Raw genomic sequence first — 19,193 nt, forward strand, 5'->3', positions numbered from 1 at the left:
AACTCAATCCTATTAAAGACCATGCAAGTCATTTATTCAAATCATTTGATCGTAAATAATACAGGAAAACCGCAATGTTGCGCAATATTTTATGGAGATTGTAGGCCTCCTGAATCGCAATTCATACAAATGTGAGCCATTTGCATTATTAACAACGACCGGTACGTTTCGCTCTTGCCTCGTTTCCACGGAAACCAAGTCCTAACAAACACTTTGGTGCTGTGAATGAAACAAAGGCAAGCTTCGCTCCCCCGCGACTTTTTATCAGCAGAGTCAATCTCGGCCATGGAAGCATTTGTTGGAAAGAAAAATAACCGCCGACGTCGGCTTTTTTATCAGGGTGAAAAAAAGGATCCAATTTGGGTGAAGGTCGCGAATGCAAATTTTGAACGTCCTTTCGTCGCCGCTCCGCCAAAAATCTTTATCGCTGCGAAGGAAAAATATTATGCACGCGCCCCCGACTCCGGTGTTTGTGTTAAACGGCCGTGCACGCGCGAAGACAAACACTGGAAATTATTTTTTATCTGCGCCCGCAAAACAACTACATTATTTGTCTGGCGCGTTTCGCGATGCATTATTCATGGCGAGAGCAAGTCGCGGACCTGCCAGCTTTCTGCCCATACATTTGCATGTTAATCACCCGGGTTAAGGCGCAAAAGGATGAATGGAGCTTGCTTGGCCGTGGGATGCACCGACTGCCTTTGTCGCTTTTTGACCTCGTCGCCGCCGCAGGGCATACAAAAGCAAATGTGCCAAAGGGCAGTGCGAAAATCTGCACATGTCGTGCCAAAATCAGTTCTTTGTTTTTGTTTCAAGGATTTTTCAAGTGAACATGTTTTGCTAAATATGAGGGATATTAATTAATTAAATTTTTTTTAAATGTTGAGTCTTAATTTTTTTATAAATTATTATTTAAAAACTTTATTACAAATTTCGGTTATTTAAAAAATAATTTTATAATATATGCCAAAATAAATGTTATAATATTTTTTACTTTTTTTCTCATCTGATATCCGATTACAATAAAAAAAATTAACAAATAAAATATAATTTTAAAAAAATATATAACTAGCATAAGTTATAATTGAACTAAATATTTTGAAGTAAATTTGCATTCGGCAGGATGATTATCCATGTGTATTATTTATATTTTAATCATAGATGACAATGATAATTAAAATATATATTAAGTTTTCCCACTGCCATAAACATAAAAATTAAAGCAAAGTAAAAAAAGAACTACCGCCTGGAGGAGTGGGTGAACAAGTTGCATTCTATTTCTGCTCGCTTGTGATGAATTTTTCCGTCTTTGAAAGCTCTTATGTCACTGCTTTTTCCTCTTGCTTTGAAAAATGCGATGGATTGCCAACTTCAATTAAAGTTTCCCTCCTCGTTAATCTCTAATTGGCGCTATTTGCAATGCAAAGCAGAGAGAAAAAGAAGACAATTAAATTGCAGCTGCTGATTTATCGCATAAATGCAGGATGCAACTCTGAAATTATGTGTACGTACACGCGGGTGTTGTGTTTTACATAACGCGAATGACAGCCGAAGAAAGAGGAGGAAATAATTAATTTGCCCGCGCGTGGGAATTTCGCCTAATTGAATTTACAAAAGTAACTGTCCTCCACGCCGTGGGAGCTCCGGTTCTTTTCTTGGATGAACTTTTTAAAACAATGCTTTCGCGAGGTCTTTTTTAATTGTTTCTGTTTATTTAGGCAAATAAGAATTATAAAGCACTCGTATTATAAAAAAAGGCTGGTTTGTTTTCCAAAACACTCTGCTTATCTCTGGGAGATTATCTAAATTGCAATATAAATATTTTTATTTTGTCAACTGCAGATGAAGCGCCGCATAATTCCGGAAAATATAAAGTAATTGCAAATGTAAAATTAGCTTGTTTAGTACATTTACCTTCAAGTGAAGGATGTTGTGTGTTGCAAAACTAATGGAAGGACAAAGGAAATAAAATAATCTTGTGATTTCCCAATTGGGCTTTTACCTTTTATATGGTTCGCCTGATCAGAAATCATTAGCCTAGAAGAATATATCGGTATAATTTACGATTGCCCAACCTGGAAGTTTTGCATGTGCACGCATTTCCAATTCCAAAGCTCCTCTCGTCGATGAAAGAAAACGCGCCGCGCACGACTGCGTCTCTTTTGCTCGCTTTTGCCTGTCGAGATCATTAAAAAATTAAGCCCGCCTGAGCAAATGATCCAGAACCTTTACGGCTTGATCGTGGCAAATTAAAATTCTGCTCGGGCCCTCCATACGCACTCCTCTCTAGACATTGAATTATAACGCGAGAGAAACGTGAACGAGGCAGCGTGGAAATTTTTAATCTAGATGATACATGGTATCACGTGATAAGTGGTGTCGAGTTATACATATAGGGAGAGGAGCGAGTTAAATTATATTTGTGTTATATAAAAAAAAAATGAAAAATTCTGGAGAGAGTCGTGATGTAGTTTTGGAGAATTAACAAGTTTTGAATTATATTTTGATGGCGTGGCCAGCTGTAAATAATTTTCGGGAAGGACTCGACAGCACCACGGAGAGCAGCAAAGAAGTTAATAATTCAAATTAACGGCTTGTCTGCGCCAACACGTGGACAGAATTTTAACGGCGAACGAAAACATGGATTTGTGCTTTAGTGATTTTCGCTTTCGAAAAAACACAAACTACTTTTCTTCGTGCGAGAAAGGAAACAACTTTTGCTAGTAGGCGAAAACTAATTAATGACTAATGGTAAAAGTTGGTCCTCGATGTGCAAAATTTAAATACAAGAAAGTATTTAAATATTTTTTTTCTGATTAATCATTATAATTTATGTTTAATTTATCTTTTTTACATAGCATTACCTGTTTATTTACCAAGTGTATTTAACACATTTTATAAATCAACCTATTTTTTATTTAATGTTATTTTCTGTTTTTAATGTTTATATTGTTTATATAACACTTTGAATTCTATCTAATTTAACCTAATAAAACTGATTGTAAAACATATTTTAACATAAAAGATTCTATGTTGTTTTTCAATGCTTGAAAAGCTTAAAAACAAAACATGTATGAATGGGTTGGTGGCATGGCGTTAAAATAAATGTAATAATATTCGGTACGAAAATCAATGTTCTCCAAAGCCAAAATTTCTGTTTTCTAAAAAATTTTGTCCACTTCAAGACTCCATAATATGAGTGTAAGAAAAATGTTCCTTACGAGGGAAATAAGTAACTCGATACTCGTTTGTGTGCACGGCTGGCATGAGTCACATTTAATCGAAGCGGCGGGGGATACCTTTACGTATATTTTACTCTCGTAAGTCTGCCGGCGGTCCACGCATAAAAAGCAGAGGCTCGCGTTTTTTGCCAACTTTGTGCCTACTGGTGCTGACATAATTCGAGCACCGGTGAGAGATGAGTCACGCCAAACAACTTGTTTAGAAAAGAGAACAAAAGACTTTTTGTCGATGACGAGATGAATTCTGTGGAGCAAATGAAACCAACCCCATAGCACGTGAAGCAGCATCTCATTGTCAAACAAGAAAGAAAAATTTTCACCATCGCGGAGATCGAAAGTAAACCTCAAAATTGATTGAGTCGCTTGAGGTGAAAATTGTTGCACTCGGGGACTGGCGGGCGCTTTCCATTATTTTTATCGGCGTTGGAGAAAGTCGCGTGTATTTGTTAGTTGATTGTTTTTCTATTATCGAAGGTGGGGTCCGACCTCTTGGGCGAAACAATTGACACTGAGGAATGAAAATTTGCGCGCAGGCCGTTATAAGTTTTGCAATGCGCCACTCGAGAGAATGAGATTAGGTGCTCAAAATGAATCAGGCAACCGCAGCATTGTGTGCGGTTGCCAATTAAAATTTTATTATGTATTTGTTTTTGAGCAATGATTATTTTGATCACTCTCGGTTTTCCTGCACCGGAGCAAATTTCAAATTGTTGGTTGTCGAAATTTCGCAAGCCTCCAATTCGTCTGCTGCTCTATAATTTGGCGAGAACGACCCTCTTGATTAAGATTAGTTGGCAGGTTGAAAAATGCGCCTCGTCAGCTCAGCAGGGATTGATAAGACACGATCTCTCTATTACGCACCAAACTGCTGTGTTATATTCTAGTGGCGAACCGCGCCGTGAAATGGATTGCTCTTAATTAACGCTTAGAAATTTCAAGGCCGATTGCAGATTTGCGCACGAACCGCCCTTCGAAAAGATCCGTGTCGCTTTTTTATAATTTGTTTACATCCTGATCGAGTTTTATTTTTAGCCAAAAAAAAAAACAAATTCTCAAATGGAGACAATTTTATATTCTATGCAGAAAACGGTTCCGAATATCAGATTGATGGGATCTCCCGTGGCGATTTGTCCAAATAGGGAGCGAATTTTGTTTTCCATGCGAATACAAACGGTGTTCGTTAGTAAGGTTTATTTTTCGATCGCGGCGGGCTCTCGTCGGTCGCAATCAGATTGTTATTATAAGAGACGTGCGTCTCTCTCGTGGGCGTGGGTGCCAATAGGAGATGATGGGAACGAGCACGTGTGTGTTCTCCATATGGAGACGTGATCGACAGCTGATAAATGCTAATTCGCCTGATTGATGATGAGCTTTGAAAAGAACCACCTGCGGCTGCAAATAGATCACACGCGAGTAAGCCGCCGTGGAGTGGATCATGGCAATCCTTTTCATATAAATAAACTACACTTGCGGGCTATTAGTCAGTGCGGAACTGATTCAGATAGAAACTTTTATGCATTTGCTTGAGAATGAAAGAATAAAATTTATACTTTGGTGCTCAAGGGGACTCTTGAACTAAATAAATAACCTTCCATTTGGATAAAAATTGCAAAATGTAATGTTAATAAATTACTTTAAAGTACCTGTAAATTTAGAAGTAACGTTTGGCTCATTGTTTTAACTTCCTCATTCATTTTATGTTTTTTTTTTCGTAATTTCAAGCTTGGAAGACTACTTTAATTAAGGGGAAAAAAACTTTATGCTTATATAACCCAACTTATTAAAATCGTGTTCACGAGCGTGTTGCTTTTCTTAATGATTGCAGGAACACTACAACCTGGTGGCCGATGACCCTGTCTTAGGGCCAGCGTTGCTGTCCGTCAAGAACGAACTGATGGCCGGCCAGGAACACACAAGGCTCGTCCTTCGACTCAAGTCAGGCACCGTTCATGAACTGCTGCCAAACACGTGCATCCAACAAACACCGAACCCCGCCAAATTGGCAAAGGTAGGTCCTGCAATAAATTTAATATTTCATGCGTTGCGACCTCTGGGAATGGAATTTCGTGACGACGAAATCATTATTTATGTTTTGTCTCTCCATTCGTGGCATTGGATTTTTGTAAAATGATCCAATTATCGAAGGTTATTTTTGGATAAATTCGTCTGGTGTCCTTAGCAGGCTTCGATAATCGCTCCAAAACAAAGGAATGTGTTTATCCAATTTTGCATTATTAAACTCGGAGTTTTAATTTAATAAGCTGCTCTGGGCCGCCTCTCTTTCTCTCGTTGCCTGGAAAGGAGAGCTGCTGCCAGAACTAGTTGGTTATTTATTCCTCGCTGTCCGGCGCTCATGATAAATTTTGGCCTTGATCCGGAGCGCAATTAATCAAGCATTATCCTCTTCGTGCGCGCGCACCGATCTATTTTTCTTCTATATGATTCATATATATAATGAAAGCGGCAGCAGCTGAAAATTACGATTCAGGAAACACCACATGCGCTGAATTATATACGGTGGGTGAGACGCCCATAGTCAAAACGAAAAGTAAAAATTACTTTTGTTTCCATGTGCAGATCACGCCTAGAAATCGAGCGGGCATCGTCATTATATTACACGACTCCACCCTTAGTTTGAAATTCAAATCGCGTCCTAATATGTAACAAAAACATTTCAACGTCTGTGAACAAAATTACTTTTATCTCTTTTGTGTAGTAACTTTTTAAGCATCATTCAACTGTATAATTTCATATCTTCCTCCTAATCTTTTTCACGCAGACTGAAATAAAAGAAGGATTTTCCACTGCAGATAGCAGACGTTATGTTTTCTCACCGATCTTTGTTTCTCCTCTCGTGTTTCTTCCCGCGGTTGGTTTGGCGATATATCGAAAAACGATTAGTGCCGAATTGTTTCTCGCGCGACGTAACTGTTGTTCGACCTTTGTTGTAGAGAGTTAAATGGAAATGCGAGACTCAGCGATTAATGTGCTGAAAATGATTGCTGGCAATCGGCATTGTCCTCGATTCTAATACAAAATATACTAAATCACGTTCTCTCCATGACCTGGCCCGGCAACTCTAAATTTTTACTCCCCCTAAATTTATTATTTCCACACAAGACTTAAATTAATTCTCCCTCATCGTGTTCGTGTGCTCTCCACTTTTTCTCACCCAACCATAATTTCCCAGCCCAATCCATCACTCTTAAAAAAACGACTTTTTTTAACAGCTACGTGTGAAAAACTCATATTTTTCTCCGTTGATGGACTCTCAAATGTGCTCCCTCAGTAGATAATAACCAGGTATACGTTTTCCCGCCAGGTAATGATCGTTTTCGGGCTCGCAGGTCGTAACCCCTTGACTGGAAACCTCTCCCCCGCGCCCTTGAACCGCAAGTCTGAAGAGAGAGAAAATTATTCAAACGCAAGGAGCGTCAAAAATCACGCTCGTCTGCTTCTCTTTTAACACTTTTTATGTGCAACAAAGACTACCTTTGTTAGTGCGTAAAAATGGTGAAAATTAGAGGAAAATGCGTGACCGGCCTTTTGAGCCAGGTGAAAATGGTTCTCTAATAAGTGCCGTGTATAATTATACCGGTCCAGAGAGGGAACGAACGGATTTGATGCTGTGTAAAATGAGGCCTCGTGCGACTCAAGCGCCAGATGCATAAAATCAAAATCATGTTTACACGAGAGTAATTAGAAGGAGATGCAGCTGGTGTGAGGATGCAGCTGATCGGACTTTGACGGCTTAAGTGTTTCGGCTTGGCTGTAATTATCGGTGAATTTAATGCTGGAAAGGATTTGTTTTCCTTGGCAAAGGCCTCAAAGATATAAAATGTTAAGGGCAACTTTAACAGTTTTAAATAAACTAATCTCTAGGCTATTAAGGCAAAATGCTTTGTGATAAAAAAAAAAAACGGAAATTTTCCTTTTTTATAATATTTATATTTTATTTTTGTTATTTGGCAAAAATATACAATTTAAATACCAGGATTGTGGTTAAAAAATTTATTTTTAGGTCCATTTACTTTCATTAACTCAAGGCTCAAGCCACTGTTTCCGTCTTTTGGTGAGAATTTGATAAGAAATGTACGTAAGACCTTCACCGAGGGTAATAAACTTCTGATTTACTTCAATTCAACTCAATTTTAAGGTGGCAAAGTAGTTCGTGAAGTCAATTAAAAGAATTGCATGATCAATTATCGCTATCAAATATACAATTCTCTCACACGCACGCTCTCAAATGATCTTCCCAAATGAGCCAGGCGTTAATTTCTTGCTACGCCTCGCAGAGTCCAATCTTAAAATTTTTTGGTGCCATGGGAATTTTCCAGACGCAGACAATGGGACACTTGGCGATGTCAAGATTTTCAACTCTCTTGAGAGACACGACGGAGAATCGGGGCCGCGATTTTTTTTTGCCGCTATTTTTGGTACACCAGTTCCAATCCGACGTCTGATCAGCGAGCGCCAAAATCTAATTTCGCCCCACTTGGCTTGGGCGGGGGTGGCAGGTCGTTTGTTATTAGGCGAGGGACTCTCTAGCTCGTCTTGCCGGCGTCGCCTGTTTGTATGCACACCGCACAACGACCCACGCCAGACCGACTGACTGCTTCGCCCTGATAAAACAAACACGGAGCGAGCCTTTAAAGCTCCGCCATGAACTTTTGCAACAAGCCAAAGAAGAATATCCTTTGGTCTAGACAAACTACTTGCATCAAGAATATTGTTTCTCTTTTCCTTATTTGAAAAAAAAATCTGAGACTTCGATCAAACGAAACTTATTCAACCTTTTAAATCAGAAATGAATTGTTTCCACTGATGCGTGAATTACGATTGAATCCCCCGGAGATTCGCCGCTGGAAATTTTCCGAGCACTTGGTAAAAACAAAAGTGACCTCTGCTGTTTGATCGGAAATTCATTGATCACGCCCCGATTCGGAACAAAAAGAAAAACAATTGCCGCGAGAGATCGCACACTGCGTATATGTACGTGTTCATTGATCTGTGGCCGTGCGATAGATAAAGCACAGCACTAAATCACACTCGCTATAATGTGAGAATCGCCGCCTGCAGTGAAGTGCTGCTGCTGCTTCTTTCCTATGTGCGCGCGCGAAACCAATTCATTCAGCAGCGTTTTCGCTCCTCTTCCCATGACGTTTATCAAACTCTAGAGGCGAAGAATATATATGAAGTGCCACGCGAGAGACAAACAAACCGAATCGATTAAAATGTAAATTTTATGTCCTGTGTGTGAGGAAAACGTAATCATCTTGTCGTGTCGGAGAATGTTTCGTGGAAGCGCGCGTTGTGAGAGATGTTTCCTCGGGAGAAACCGCAAGGAGAAAATTGACTCCTGTTGCTTTTATATTTGCACATAAAAAAGTTTACGAGTCTGGCAGCTTTTCGGACCCACTTGTAAAATCTACTTTCAGCTAGGACGAGACTGATTGATCAGGAGAAACTGGCGACGCTAGTTTTAATTTTAACTGTTATAACCGCTTTTGATTAGCAAATTTTTTTTGTTAAGAACTTTTATTTTATTTTTTATTTTTAACTACTTATAATAAATAATTTAATTTAATATAATAGCATATATGGCTTTAATTTTATTATTTTCATATTTTGTACAATTGATTCTTTTTTTTATTACAATAATTAAAACTATTTATTTTTATTATTTATTGTTGTTGTTTTGTGCTAATTTTTACAACTGTTTACATTTAATTGTTAATTTTTTAATTTAATAATTTCCAACATATATGAAAAGTTATAATTTATAATATTAGGGGAAATTAAATCCTTTTAAAAAAAAATCATAATGGTATCTGGCTAAAGAAATAAATTAAATTCATAATACCCATTTTCTATATTTTTCCATATATGAGCAATATTTTTAGGAGAAATAATTGCATCCAGAATGTGCAAAGGTTGCCTCTTGCTGCTGAAACATGCATAAGACAAAACATCCTTCGCGCGCACCTCTCTCGTGGGCTACACCACAAAAGCCTGAAAAATAAATGAGCCTGCCAGACATCTCGTTGCCGGCGAAACACTTTTCCTTTTGCTCACGAGCGCATACATTACTTTTGCGCAAAACGCAACATTTTGACGGCTCTGAAATATTGGAGCGCATTTACACTGAAAGTCACCTTTCTTCCTACATTTTTCCAAATGAGAAATAGAGAGATGCCCAAAAATGACGAAGTTTAAGTCATGGGAACGTCAACACACAGGACAGGCCGACTCGCTCAGAAGTGTATGCTAATTTCTCATCCTCCGCCTACCCTTTTCTCAGCAGACCGGTGTGTTATTCGAAACGGTCGCAGATCACACGCTCTTCGGGTTTCTTCCTGAGAGCAAATCTCACGGTAAATTATGTCCACGACTGTGATTGGCACTAGGGAAAAATTAATCATACGGAATGCGTCGCCTTGAAGGCGTAAATATTCATTCCAGTCAACCTCCCGCAACCTTGAAGGGTTTCACAGTGATCGTCGATCAAAAAGCCCAAAGTGGGACGCATATAGAAATAAATAAAGAAAAGAAAGTTTGACAATATGGAATTAAAAGCGGACGAGAATGGTTGTAAATAAATAAATGATAGTTTCAAACCCATTCATCCGAAAACATCTCACTTCCCAGAAGTTTTAATTGCAGCCGTAAAAGCAAATTAAGAGGCGAGCTCATCAGGGAGAGAAATTCTCGGAATGCCCCGAAATTGCCTGTTGCGGGAGTTGAGATGAAAATTTGACATTAGGGGCGTGACGCAACAGTTCAGGGTCGATGGAAGAAAAGAAGGAATCACGCTTTGTGCTTCCGACTCTGGCAGAGGAAAAATCATTAACTCGTTTCTTGGTTTCTCCTTTTTTCTTCCGTTGGCACAGCCGGATACGAAATTATTCTCTTGAGACCGATTTTATTTATATATCTCGTTCGAAATCTCGCACCTTGAGAATTACTTTTGTGGAATAATCAAATCGCACTGCTTGCTCGTATTTTTCCCTTCACATAATTTTTGAACGCCTTAATGACTTTCGCACGTTTTCCGCGAGCACCATTTGCGCCACCGAAGCGTGAACGCAGCAGAGGCCCTGGCGAGAACGAGGGATCCTAAGACCACAGACCATTCCTAACGCGTGCACCAATTTCATTTTCGGTTGCTGGAGTTCTTGTAGAGCGAGCGACCTTGCCACAACAACAAAAACGTTTCAGCTCTTGATGGGAATCAATGCTGTGGTAATTGGCGATCGCTCTTGTTGGCGGCGTGGGTGACCGAAAATAGCCAGACTGCTAAAGAAATAGCAGAACACTCGCAAAATAATGATGCGCGAAAATAACATGAAACAAGCTAGCACCGTTTGGCTTGGCAATGGTTTCTTGCTTAAGCTTTACAAAATAAACGTGTTAAAATTTATTAAAGCTGAAATCCAATAAAAATTTTTTAAATTAAATTTATATTTTTACTCAATTAAATATGTATTGTATTTTACATTTATTTATATAAATTTAAATTTTCTGCTGTTTATCAACTACAGCTGAACTAGAGAGTACAAGGTATATTTTTTTTTCTTAAAAACGTATTGATTTCAAAGTGTATAATACAATATAAAAGACACAACTTTGCTAAACTGAAGAATAATATCTTAGTTGAATAACGTATCACATTTTGAAATGTCCTGGACCAATTTTTCTCTCTTCTGCTTGTAATTTCATAAAATTATAAAAACAAATCCTGCATTACTATGATCTAAAGAATTTATAATTAAATATTTGATAATAATTTCTTGTGATGGAAGTAATGCAGGATTTTTTATTTTAATATGGGCCGTTACAATTTGGGAGCTTTGAGGAAAAAATAAAATTACTAAATATAATTTTCAGTTAAAAGGCATTTTATTGATGAGTGTCAAGCTAAACTTGCTAAAATTTATTGTGGGTATGCGGCATAATCACTCCCTCTGCACCTCAACACAACAATTATCTCACCAAAACAACATTTTTTTTTTGTTTCCTTTGACCGTTTAAAATCATTTCATTTCCTGTCCATATATATTCCTCTCTTATCAAGCAAGCGGCGAGAAATAACCACATCATGCTGCAAATGAAAACGAACAAAACGCCGCCGGAAAGAAAATCACTCGGCGTGCGTGTGCGAAAATATTAATTTTCCTCAGGGAACTTTTCGCTCGTTTTGAAGTTAGTGTTACTTTGCGTCTATGGCCAGAAGATAAAAGAGTGTGGGAATAATGAGGCCCGCAGCAGTCAAAGGAATTCTCGTTCGCCTCGAGGAATGCTTTTGAGGCCCTCCAACCACGCAAATAATGCACACGCGAATAAATTTAATGATTCACGGAGATGGTCGTAAAACGTGAAGTGATTGTTATTAAACAGTAAAAAATCATCCGAATTTTCGCGTGACCACGCACGATTATTCATGAAAAATCTATAAAAATAATCTACGATTGGTTCGCAGATGCTGAATGAGGAAATCACGGCAGACAAGTTCAACCCGATCCTGTGTCCAAAGGCGTCCGACCTGATCGCAACCTATGACGAACACGTCCTTGTGTCCACCTTCAAATTCGGCGTCCTGTACCAGAGATTCGGCCAGACGACGGAGGAGCAATTGTTCAGCAATCCTTCGCCATCGCCGGCGCTAGACGAGTTTCTCAGCATGCTCGGTAGGAGGATCAGGCTGAAGGATCACAAAGGGTGAGTAACTCAAATTCATAGAAATCAAAAATTAAAAGGGTTTCTTCAATAATGTGGGCACTTCAGTTTCTAACAAAAACTAAAAAAACCTGGCATTTTAAATTTGTTTCTTTCATTGAAAAAATAACAATATTTAAATAAATAAATCCGATGCAAACTTTGTTCATTAGTGATAATTTTTTTTTCTTTTAGATGAAATAGAGTCGCAGGTTTTGTCAGAACTAGCAAAGATTTTTATTAAAAAAAACATGTACTAAAAGTATTTTGCTACATAAATATATTGTAATTTCCTGAATATGAAGAACTTAATTAATGAAGAATTTTTACGGCTTCGTATAATACGCCCTGTTGGTAATTTTATCATGCACTCGGGATAATTGCCGCAGGTGTCGTTTTCTGCGTTAATGCACCTCGGCGGTTTAATAATGGGAAATGGCGGGTACACAGCAAGTGGGTTAATGACCGCCCACGGAAATCTCATTTCGCGTGTTCTCTCTCGTGGCGACGACACACCCAATCGGCGCCGTGGGCTTTGACAAATACGCACTTGGGTCTCGCCGAAATGAATTAATTTTTTCTCGGCGCGTCAAAACCCCTACGCTCTCGTCTCCAAAAGTTAATATTATTGATGGTGTTGTAGGTACCGAGGCGGTCTGGACATTCAGTTCGGCCAGACGGGTGAAGAGGCTGTGTACGACGTCTTCAGGGACAGAGAGATCATGTTCCACGTGTCGCCACTGCTACCGTACGCGGACAACGATCCGCAACAGTTGCAACGCAAAAGGCACATAGGTGAGTGAGTGTGGATGGCAGATCAGATGTAGGCAGCCTGCACAACATGCTTATCGAGACGGTCGCATAACCTGTACTTTCTAGGCGACGTCTTAACAAGCTCAATGTTTTAATTAAATAATTATAAAATAAAAAGTTTAACTGTTTGCAATTCCAGATTTTTAATAAAAATTTGGACTGTTGACAATGTTTAATTTTTAAAATTTAGTTTGATTAATTTTTAATATATATCTCAAATTCACAACTTATTTTTCTTTCAGGAAACGACATAGTGGCTATCGTTTTCCAGGAGACGAACACTCCGTTCGCACCCGATATGATCGCCTCGCACTTCCTCCACGCTTTCATTGTAGTCCAAGCCATTGAGCCAAACACTCCGAACACAAGGTGAGTGTCTTACTTCTTGCTTCGAGATCAGCTTGCTCGATCTCTGCGACCTTTCCAAAGACGGAATCTTGAGACTAACACGTTCCTCTTTTGTGCATGCAGTTACAAAGTGAGTGTGACGGCAAGGGACGACGTGCCCTTCTTCGGACCGGCGCTACCCAGCCCGGCCATTTTCAAGAAAGGGCCCGAGTTCAGAGAATTCTTGCTGACCAAACTCATCAACGCCGAGAATGCGTGCTACAAGGCTGAGAAATTCGCCAAACTAGAGGTTATTTTACAATTGATTTTTATTGCAAAAAAAAAAATTTAAACAAATGAAATCAGCAATTTTTTGAATTTAAATTAATTTTGTATATTTAATTTTTAGTGTCGAACAAGAGCATCTTTGCTTGCGTCGTTGGTAGATGAACTTCGGTTGAAGTCTATGGAGTTCCTTGGTCAGTCCCCTGTATCCTCGGCTCCAGACACACCGAAAGCAGACAAGCCTGATTCGGCAGGCAGCAGGTTCATCGAGTCAGTGCGCAAAGTGATAACAAGAAAGAACCCATCCAACAACTCGGAAACATCTCTGAACGCAGCCAACATCAACAACAACAACATGGTCGGCATGAAAAAGATTGCACCAAAAACGCAAGGCATCAGTGATCCTAACCAGACCGTAATGTCTTAATTTAAAATAAGTTTTAATAATTTTAACATTTAATTTATTGATTACAGAATGGAAGACCAAGTTTGAAGAGCACGGGTAGCAATAGCAGTGACAGCAACGTCAAGAAGACTGGCGGAAAAGACAATTTGGGCAGTAATCCATCCTCACCAGCGTCCAGTCCAGATATGCCTACTCATAGGGCGGCAAGGTAATTTAATTTGTATTAATTCCCAAAAACTTTTAATTCATAAAAATTGCAGCAGAGCTTTCTCAGTTTAATTTAATCTCAGCTGTGGTAACTGAAATAAAATTAAAGCAAAATAAAATAATACAATTTTGGATTTTTCTCTTCTTTGCCCAAAAGATTGAATCTCTCGGAGAGCGACGACTCGTCACTCAACAGTATTGACCTGGACACTGGCGGCGTCTACAACGGTGATAGTGACACAGGCCTCGAGAGCATGTCCAGCGCCGAGACGCCGCACAAGCCCATCTCGTGCAGTTTCTGCATGGACGGCAACGGCCAGCAGGAGGTGTGTCCGGAGGCGGCGTCCGCCGTCGAGGCCGAGGTCGCGCGCCAACTGGAGAGCCTGCGCCAAGAAGTCACCAGACTCAAGTGTGACAAACTTGACCTGCTGAGGCAGAATGTGGTGAGTGAAGGCGCCGTTCGATTTTCTTCTCATGGTGGCAGTCCTTCAACCTCAACTGAATTCCCTGCTCATTCCTCCTCATCCAATCGAACAAGACTGAGTGCTGATCCACAAGTTGACCGGCTAAACTAGATCATAAATTTTCAAACTCTTATTTCCACTTGTTTCATCTTTCTGCCTTGTTTCTGTCTGCTCTCAATGGCTTTTCTTTTTGTTGGGATATTTTCTGCTGCTTAAAAAAAAATTAATAAATAATATTTTCATCACTGTTCTCCTTGCTTGCTTGAATTTGTTTTTTGATGTGCGCATTTTATTACATGTTGCAGTAGAATTGTGTATTTTTTATTATTATTATTCTATATTTGGAATCTTTTTTTCGTTTTTTTTTTCAAGTATAAATAATTGGAATATAAAGTGGACCGAATTAAGAACAATTTTTGAGAAAAAGGAACTGAATATTGAACAAAGTTTTGATTTTTTTTCTACACGTTTATTTGAAAGAAAATTGTTTTTAAGTGGTCCATTAGCAAAATCAACACCGACTGACTCTTTTTCAAAATATAAGCCTCTTGTCAGCCTTAATTTTTCATGTTTCGCTGGTGCTACTATCCTAAATTGAAAAAGTTTTAGACGAAAAATGCAAATCAATCAAATATATAGATCACTTGTTGCCTTCTGCTCTCACAAAATTTATCTTTTCCTCTCATTCAAAACTCTTTACATAAAATTAACACAAATATAATTTCCCTGGGACATATAATGCCAGTCAAAATGAGCTGACCTCAAATGGTGGTGGTGGTGGTGGTGTTGGTTGGTTGGTGAATGTAGACGCTCGTTGACTATTAGACAAGAAACTAAATCTGTGTGAATCTTCTGCCATCAGACCTGCCAGCGTGACATCAAGAGGCTCAAGGAGCAAGAAATGCAGTTGCAGATGGACCTGCACGGGGCCTCCTCCGAGCTGCACCGACTGCGCTCTGTGCTCCGAGAGTGCGTCAGCGGCAGCGAGAGTTCTGCTGTCTAAAAGTGGTTCTGATTTTTAATTGAGACGGACTTCAACTGCGATACAGTGAAGATAAAATGTTTTCGTTAAATTTTTCTAATTTATTGTTGGAAAGGCGGCTGCGAAGAGAATGCCGGCCTTGTAAAATGAACGTTTTGACGCTGATTTTTCGAAGCAGTTTTTATTAGTTTTGACCCAATCACAGCGACGATTGATTTTCAGACAGAGGAAGAATTGCAAAAAAAACATTATTATCATTGTACGCATTAATGTATACCCCACTACCAAAGTTGTATATAATACACACGTGTATTCACATTATAGATTACTCTGTACAGTCAAACATTTCCTTCTTATTATTATTTTGCTCTGCGAGAAAATATATATTTATCTTACTGTGTGATCTCTGATTAATTATTAAGCGTCAAGATGCATAATTATGGATTAATTTCTGTATCGCCAACACATAATTTAGTTTGTAACTCTAAAAATGTCTTTGAATTAAAATTGAAGCAGTGATTTCTATTGAAAAAAGAGGTTCTAAAATTATTTTCCGATTGCGAAATGAAAGTGGTGACGAGAATATTTTTACAATTATATCATTACGAAGTAGATTCGACGTTTGCACAAAATCAGTTAATCCAATGGCACCACTCATCTGGCTAGGCAAACCAAAACAATGTACGTTTAGACATGTCAATGTACAGCCCGGTACAGCCGTTAGTTATTATTCTTCAAGGATATGATGATAAACATATATGAAAGTAGGATAAAGTATTATTGTTTAATGTGCATAAAACAACACTTCTAAATTTCTTTCCTTTTCTGATTAAATGATAAAATGGCGGTGTGTTAATTTACCCTTGTTCGTGGTAGATGCTTTTTGCAATTGATGTACCTGATCTTTTTAGAGCAAAATTGTATTGACAAAAAAAATTATGTGTTTAGGCCACGAAGGATTGTGTTGAAAATATTTCATGCATGCAGGGCTTAAGTCTTAAATTCTTCAAAGTATCCGTTTATCAGTTATAGCGAGTGTACGGATGATGTTAACCGCATTATGATATCATATCTGCACTAATATATTTTTGAAAAGAAATGATGAAATGTTTGTGCGTTCTGTGTAACTGCTGATCAAATAGACACCCTCACAGGAAAAACATAAAACAATTATTGCTAAATATACCTAAAAAAAAGGCTTACCAAAGGATAATGTATTAAGTAGACGTATTAATTTACTGAATTCCAACAATGAAACAAAAACAGTCTTGATGGTCAACGCAACAATTATAATCACGCAAAAGAAAAAGCTGATATATGTATTGATTTTTGTTATGATTGAATGTATGGAAAAAAATGAAATGTAATTGAATGTAAATAAAAATTGGTACACTCAGGTGTCTAATAAATCAAGAATTTTTCTTGACATTTATTTCGTTAGTCTAAACCCGAAATGAAACATTTTGCAAAAAATGAGTTAAAAAATCAATTTGGAAGAAAACTTCAGAGTTTTATAACAAACAGATTTTTTAATGAACTTACTGAATTTTGAAAATAAAAATATAGATGTAGAATTATGACTTAATGTTTATTATTTCCTAGTAATCTATATTTACTTGAGCTGGGAAGTTGTAGATGGATGAGAGGCACAGCCGGGACACATGTGAAGCGTCTCGTGGACAAAAATGTCGCAGTCAACGCAGAAAATTTGCAAACACCTGCTGCATTTATAAATCTGCAAAAATAAAACAAATCAAAATAATTAATTTCATAATAAATATTTTGGAAAACAAAAATTACATTTTTGTCTTTGGAAGTTAAGTAAGTTCTTTGACAGCTGTAGCAAGGACTATTATCGTCGTCGACGTGGAAAGGCAGTTCAGTAAACGGTGCGACCGGGAACAGATGATGGTACGAGCGGGCCAAATGAGGAGCCGAAGCCAAGGTGAGGCCACACGCCTTGCACTCAACTGGCAGTTCGCAGTATTTGCTGTTGCATTGGGGGCAAAAGTATCCACCAGCACATAGTTTGCTTTCGCTGGGTGTATCTAGGTGGCTGGAAAAAATGGAGAAAATTTATATTTAATTCTAATATTTCAAAGTTATTATAAGATTTGGTACAGAGATAATAATTATGAGGGTATATTTAAGAAAACCCTTGTCAGACGTGAGACCCATCGAGAACGGTCGAGACCATTGGTATCAGTGGGTCTCAACCGGTTTCGGCCTTTCTCGGAACTTTATCATGATTGGTAATCGGAGAAAATTTTATCCCATGATTTTGTTAGTAAAAATAGTCAAAATTAATCAATTTCAATTAGAAACTATATCAAAGAAGGAAAATTAATTTTTTGATACCAATGGTCCTGACCGGTCTCGATGGGTCTTACGTTCGAAAGGAAAAAAAAATTACATACCACATGCAAATTGCCAACAGTGGGGCATCTTTGCTCTGCCCAACCGCACCAGTGACATGGTGAGGAAACCCCATTTTTATTAGTGCAGGTTCCAGTTTTGCAGCAGCCGGTGGAGGCTCAACGTGTAAGAGAAGCAGATCTTTGAAATGCGAGTCATCCAGAACAACTCCGAACTGACCCCCTGTGATTTTTGCCATTGTCCTGCAAATGTGAACCTCTCCTGCTAAGGATATCAACGAACATTGGATCACATTTTCTTTTAACTCCTGAAAAGAAATAATTAATTTTCAATCTCGTTGAACTTGTTTTTAAGCCTACATTGATGGTCTGGTTGATGTCGCCCGGGTCGCAAGTGGTGAGGCTTCCGAGGATTACCAGAATTTCTCTGCTGGCGTGGGACGGCAGCATTTTTAGCGAACGCAGGGCCATTTCAAGACCATTTTGTAAACTGGGCTCACCACTACATGCCATTCCCTCTAGCTGTTTCAATGCCTGTTTTAAAAATTTTAAAGTGTTATTAGTTTCAAGCAGTGTAATTTAAAAGCTTTCGTAATCCACCTTTACATGCTTTTTAGCTGTTCCAGTCAAGTCGCTCAATTTTTCAGCTCTTTTGTTCTTCATCACTATGATGCCCATTTGGCTGATTGGATTTTGGTCGAAGAATTCCTCAATAAATGCATTTAAGAGCTAAAAATAAATATTTTTACTTTAGAAATAATATTTAATATTAATTAAAGAAAAGCCTACTTTGATTGTGCATATTTGTCTTGTGGGTTTCAGGTCTTGATCCGACATGCATTCAGACATATCGATGATTACGTACAAATGCCTCATCATCCCCAATCGGGCATTGTTCTTCTTCTCCAGCATTCGCTTTCTTTTGGCTTTTTGGATAATTTCCGCCACAGAGGCGTCCAAGAGACCTTCGTCATCTTCCTTGATGGCCTCCCTTAGGAAAGAAATCAGGAAATATTTAAAATGAAAAATAATTTTTAAAAACAATAAAAGTTCATACCATACAACTAGCGCAAAATTTCATCACAGCAAATATAAATTTCATAAATTCCTTAACAATAAATTGCAAAAGTGCCTTTCAGTTTTGCAAATTTTCATGTTTCCTTGAATGGTCTATTTAATTTATTATTTACCAAGTTTTCTCGTAGCCAGTCTCCCAGCGATATTCCTTGAGCTCCTCTTCATTTGCCATTTTTGACAGCTCCACTAAATAAAATAATAAAAATTTCCCTGAGAATAATCGTGTTGTCCTGTCCACAAAACACTCCCCCTCAAAAAAGTAAATAAAAAAATTTGTTCGCGCTAGGGAGTAGCGAGTGC

General features: G+C 38.3%; 2 protein-coding genes across 7 annotated transcripts in view; one reads left to right on the top strand and one right to left on the bottom strand.

The window, feature by feature from the left end:
* Window positions 1-16,868, top strand: part of LOC132198438 (rap1 GTPase-activating protein 1) — a 225,295-nt gene extending 208,427 nt beyond the window's left edge. For 5 of the 6 annotated variants that reach the window (XM_059622490.1, XM_059622491.1, XM_059622494.1 and 2 more), the window contains 9 exons: window positions 5,068-5,250; window positions 11,722-11,960; window positions 12,601-12,752; window positions 13,013-13,139; window positions 13,242-13,407; window positions 13,507-13,797; window positions 13,857-13,996; window positions 14,153-14,438; window positions 15,322-16,867. In XM_059622490.1, the coding sequence (XP_059478473.1) occupies window positions 5,068-5,250; window positions 11,722-11,960; window positions 12,601-12,752; window positions 13,013-13,139; window positions 13,242-13,407; window positions 13,507-13,797; window positions 13,857-13,996; window positions 14,153-14,438; window positions 15,322-15,462 (1,725 nt within the window). In that variant the 3' untranslated portion in view covers window positions 15,463-16,867. Of the gene's footprint in view, window positions 1-5,067; window positions 5,251-11,721; window positions 11,961-12,600; window positions 12,753-13,012; window positions 13,140-13,241; window positions 13,408-13,506; window positions 13,798-13,856; window positions 13,997-14,152; window positions 14,439-15,321 lie in introns of all 6 variants that reach the window. The other variant, XM_059622489.1, reaches the window with a different exon arrangement.
* Window positions 16,846-19,166, bottom strand: LOC132198442 (general transcription factor IIH subunit 2). The gene is made up of 7 exons (XM_059622500.1): window positions 19,007-19,166; window positions 18,606-18,807; window positions 18,417-18,545; window positions 18,177-18,350; window positions 17,859-18,124; window positions 17,242-17,497; window positions 16,846-17,176 (listed from the first exon to the last, which is right to left on the bottom strand). Exons 1-7 carry the CDS (start codon window positions 19,063-19,065, stop codon window positions 17,054-17,056), a joined length of 1,209 nt encoding a protein of 402 aa, XP_059478483.1. The 5' UTR covers window positions 19,066-19,166; the 3' UTR covers window positions 16,846-17,053.
* Between the last annotated feature and the right edge of the window lie 27 nt (window positions 19,167-19,193).

The sequence above is a fragment of the Neocloeon triangulifer genome, unplaced genomic scaffold (assembly GCF_031216515.1).
Source record: "Neocloeon triangulifer isolate White Clay Creek 2 clone unplaced genomic scaffold, ASM3121651v1 ptg000012l, whole genome shotgun sequence".
NCBI classification, from domain to species: Eukaryota; Metazoa; Arthropoda; class Insecta; order Ephemeroptera; family Baetidae; genus Neocloeon; species Neocloeon triangulifer.

Excerpts from the sequence above, each read along its gene's own strand:
- LOC132198442 (XM_059622500.1), bottom strand. The coding sequence starts at position 19,065 with ATGGCAAATGAAGAGGAGCTCAAGGAATATCGCTGGGAGACTGGCTAC. Across the intron at positions 18,808-19,006 it reads ACTGGCTACGAGAAAACTTG|GGAGGCCATCAAGGAAGATG; the intron begins GTAAATAATAAA and ends TTCTTTCCTAAG. Across the intron at positions 17,498-17,858 it reads CTGTTGGCAATTTGCATGTG|CCACCTAGATACACCCAGCG; the intron begins GTATGTAATTTT and ends CATTTTTTCCAG.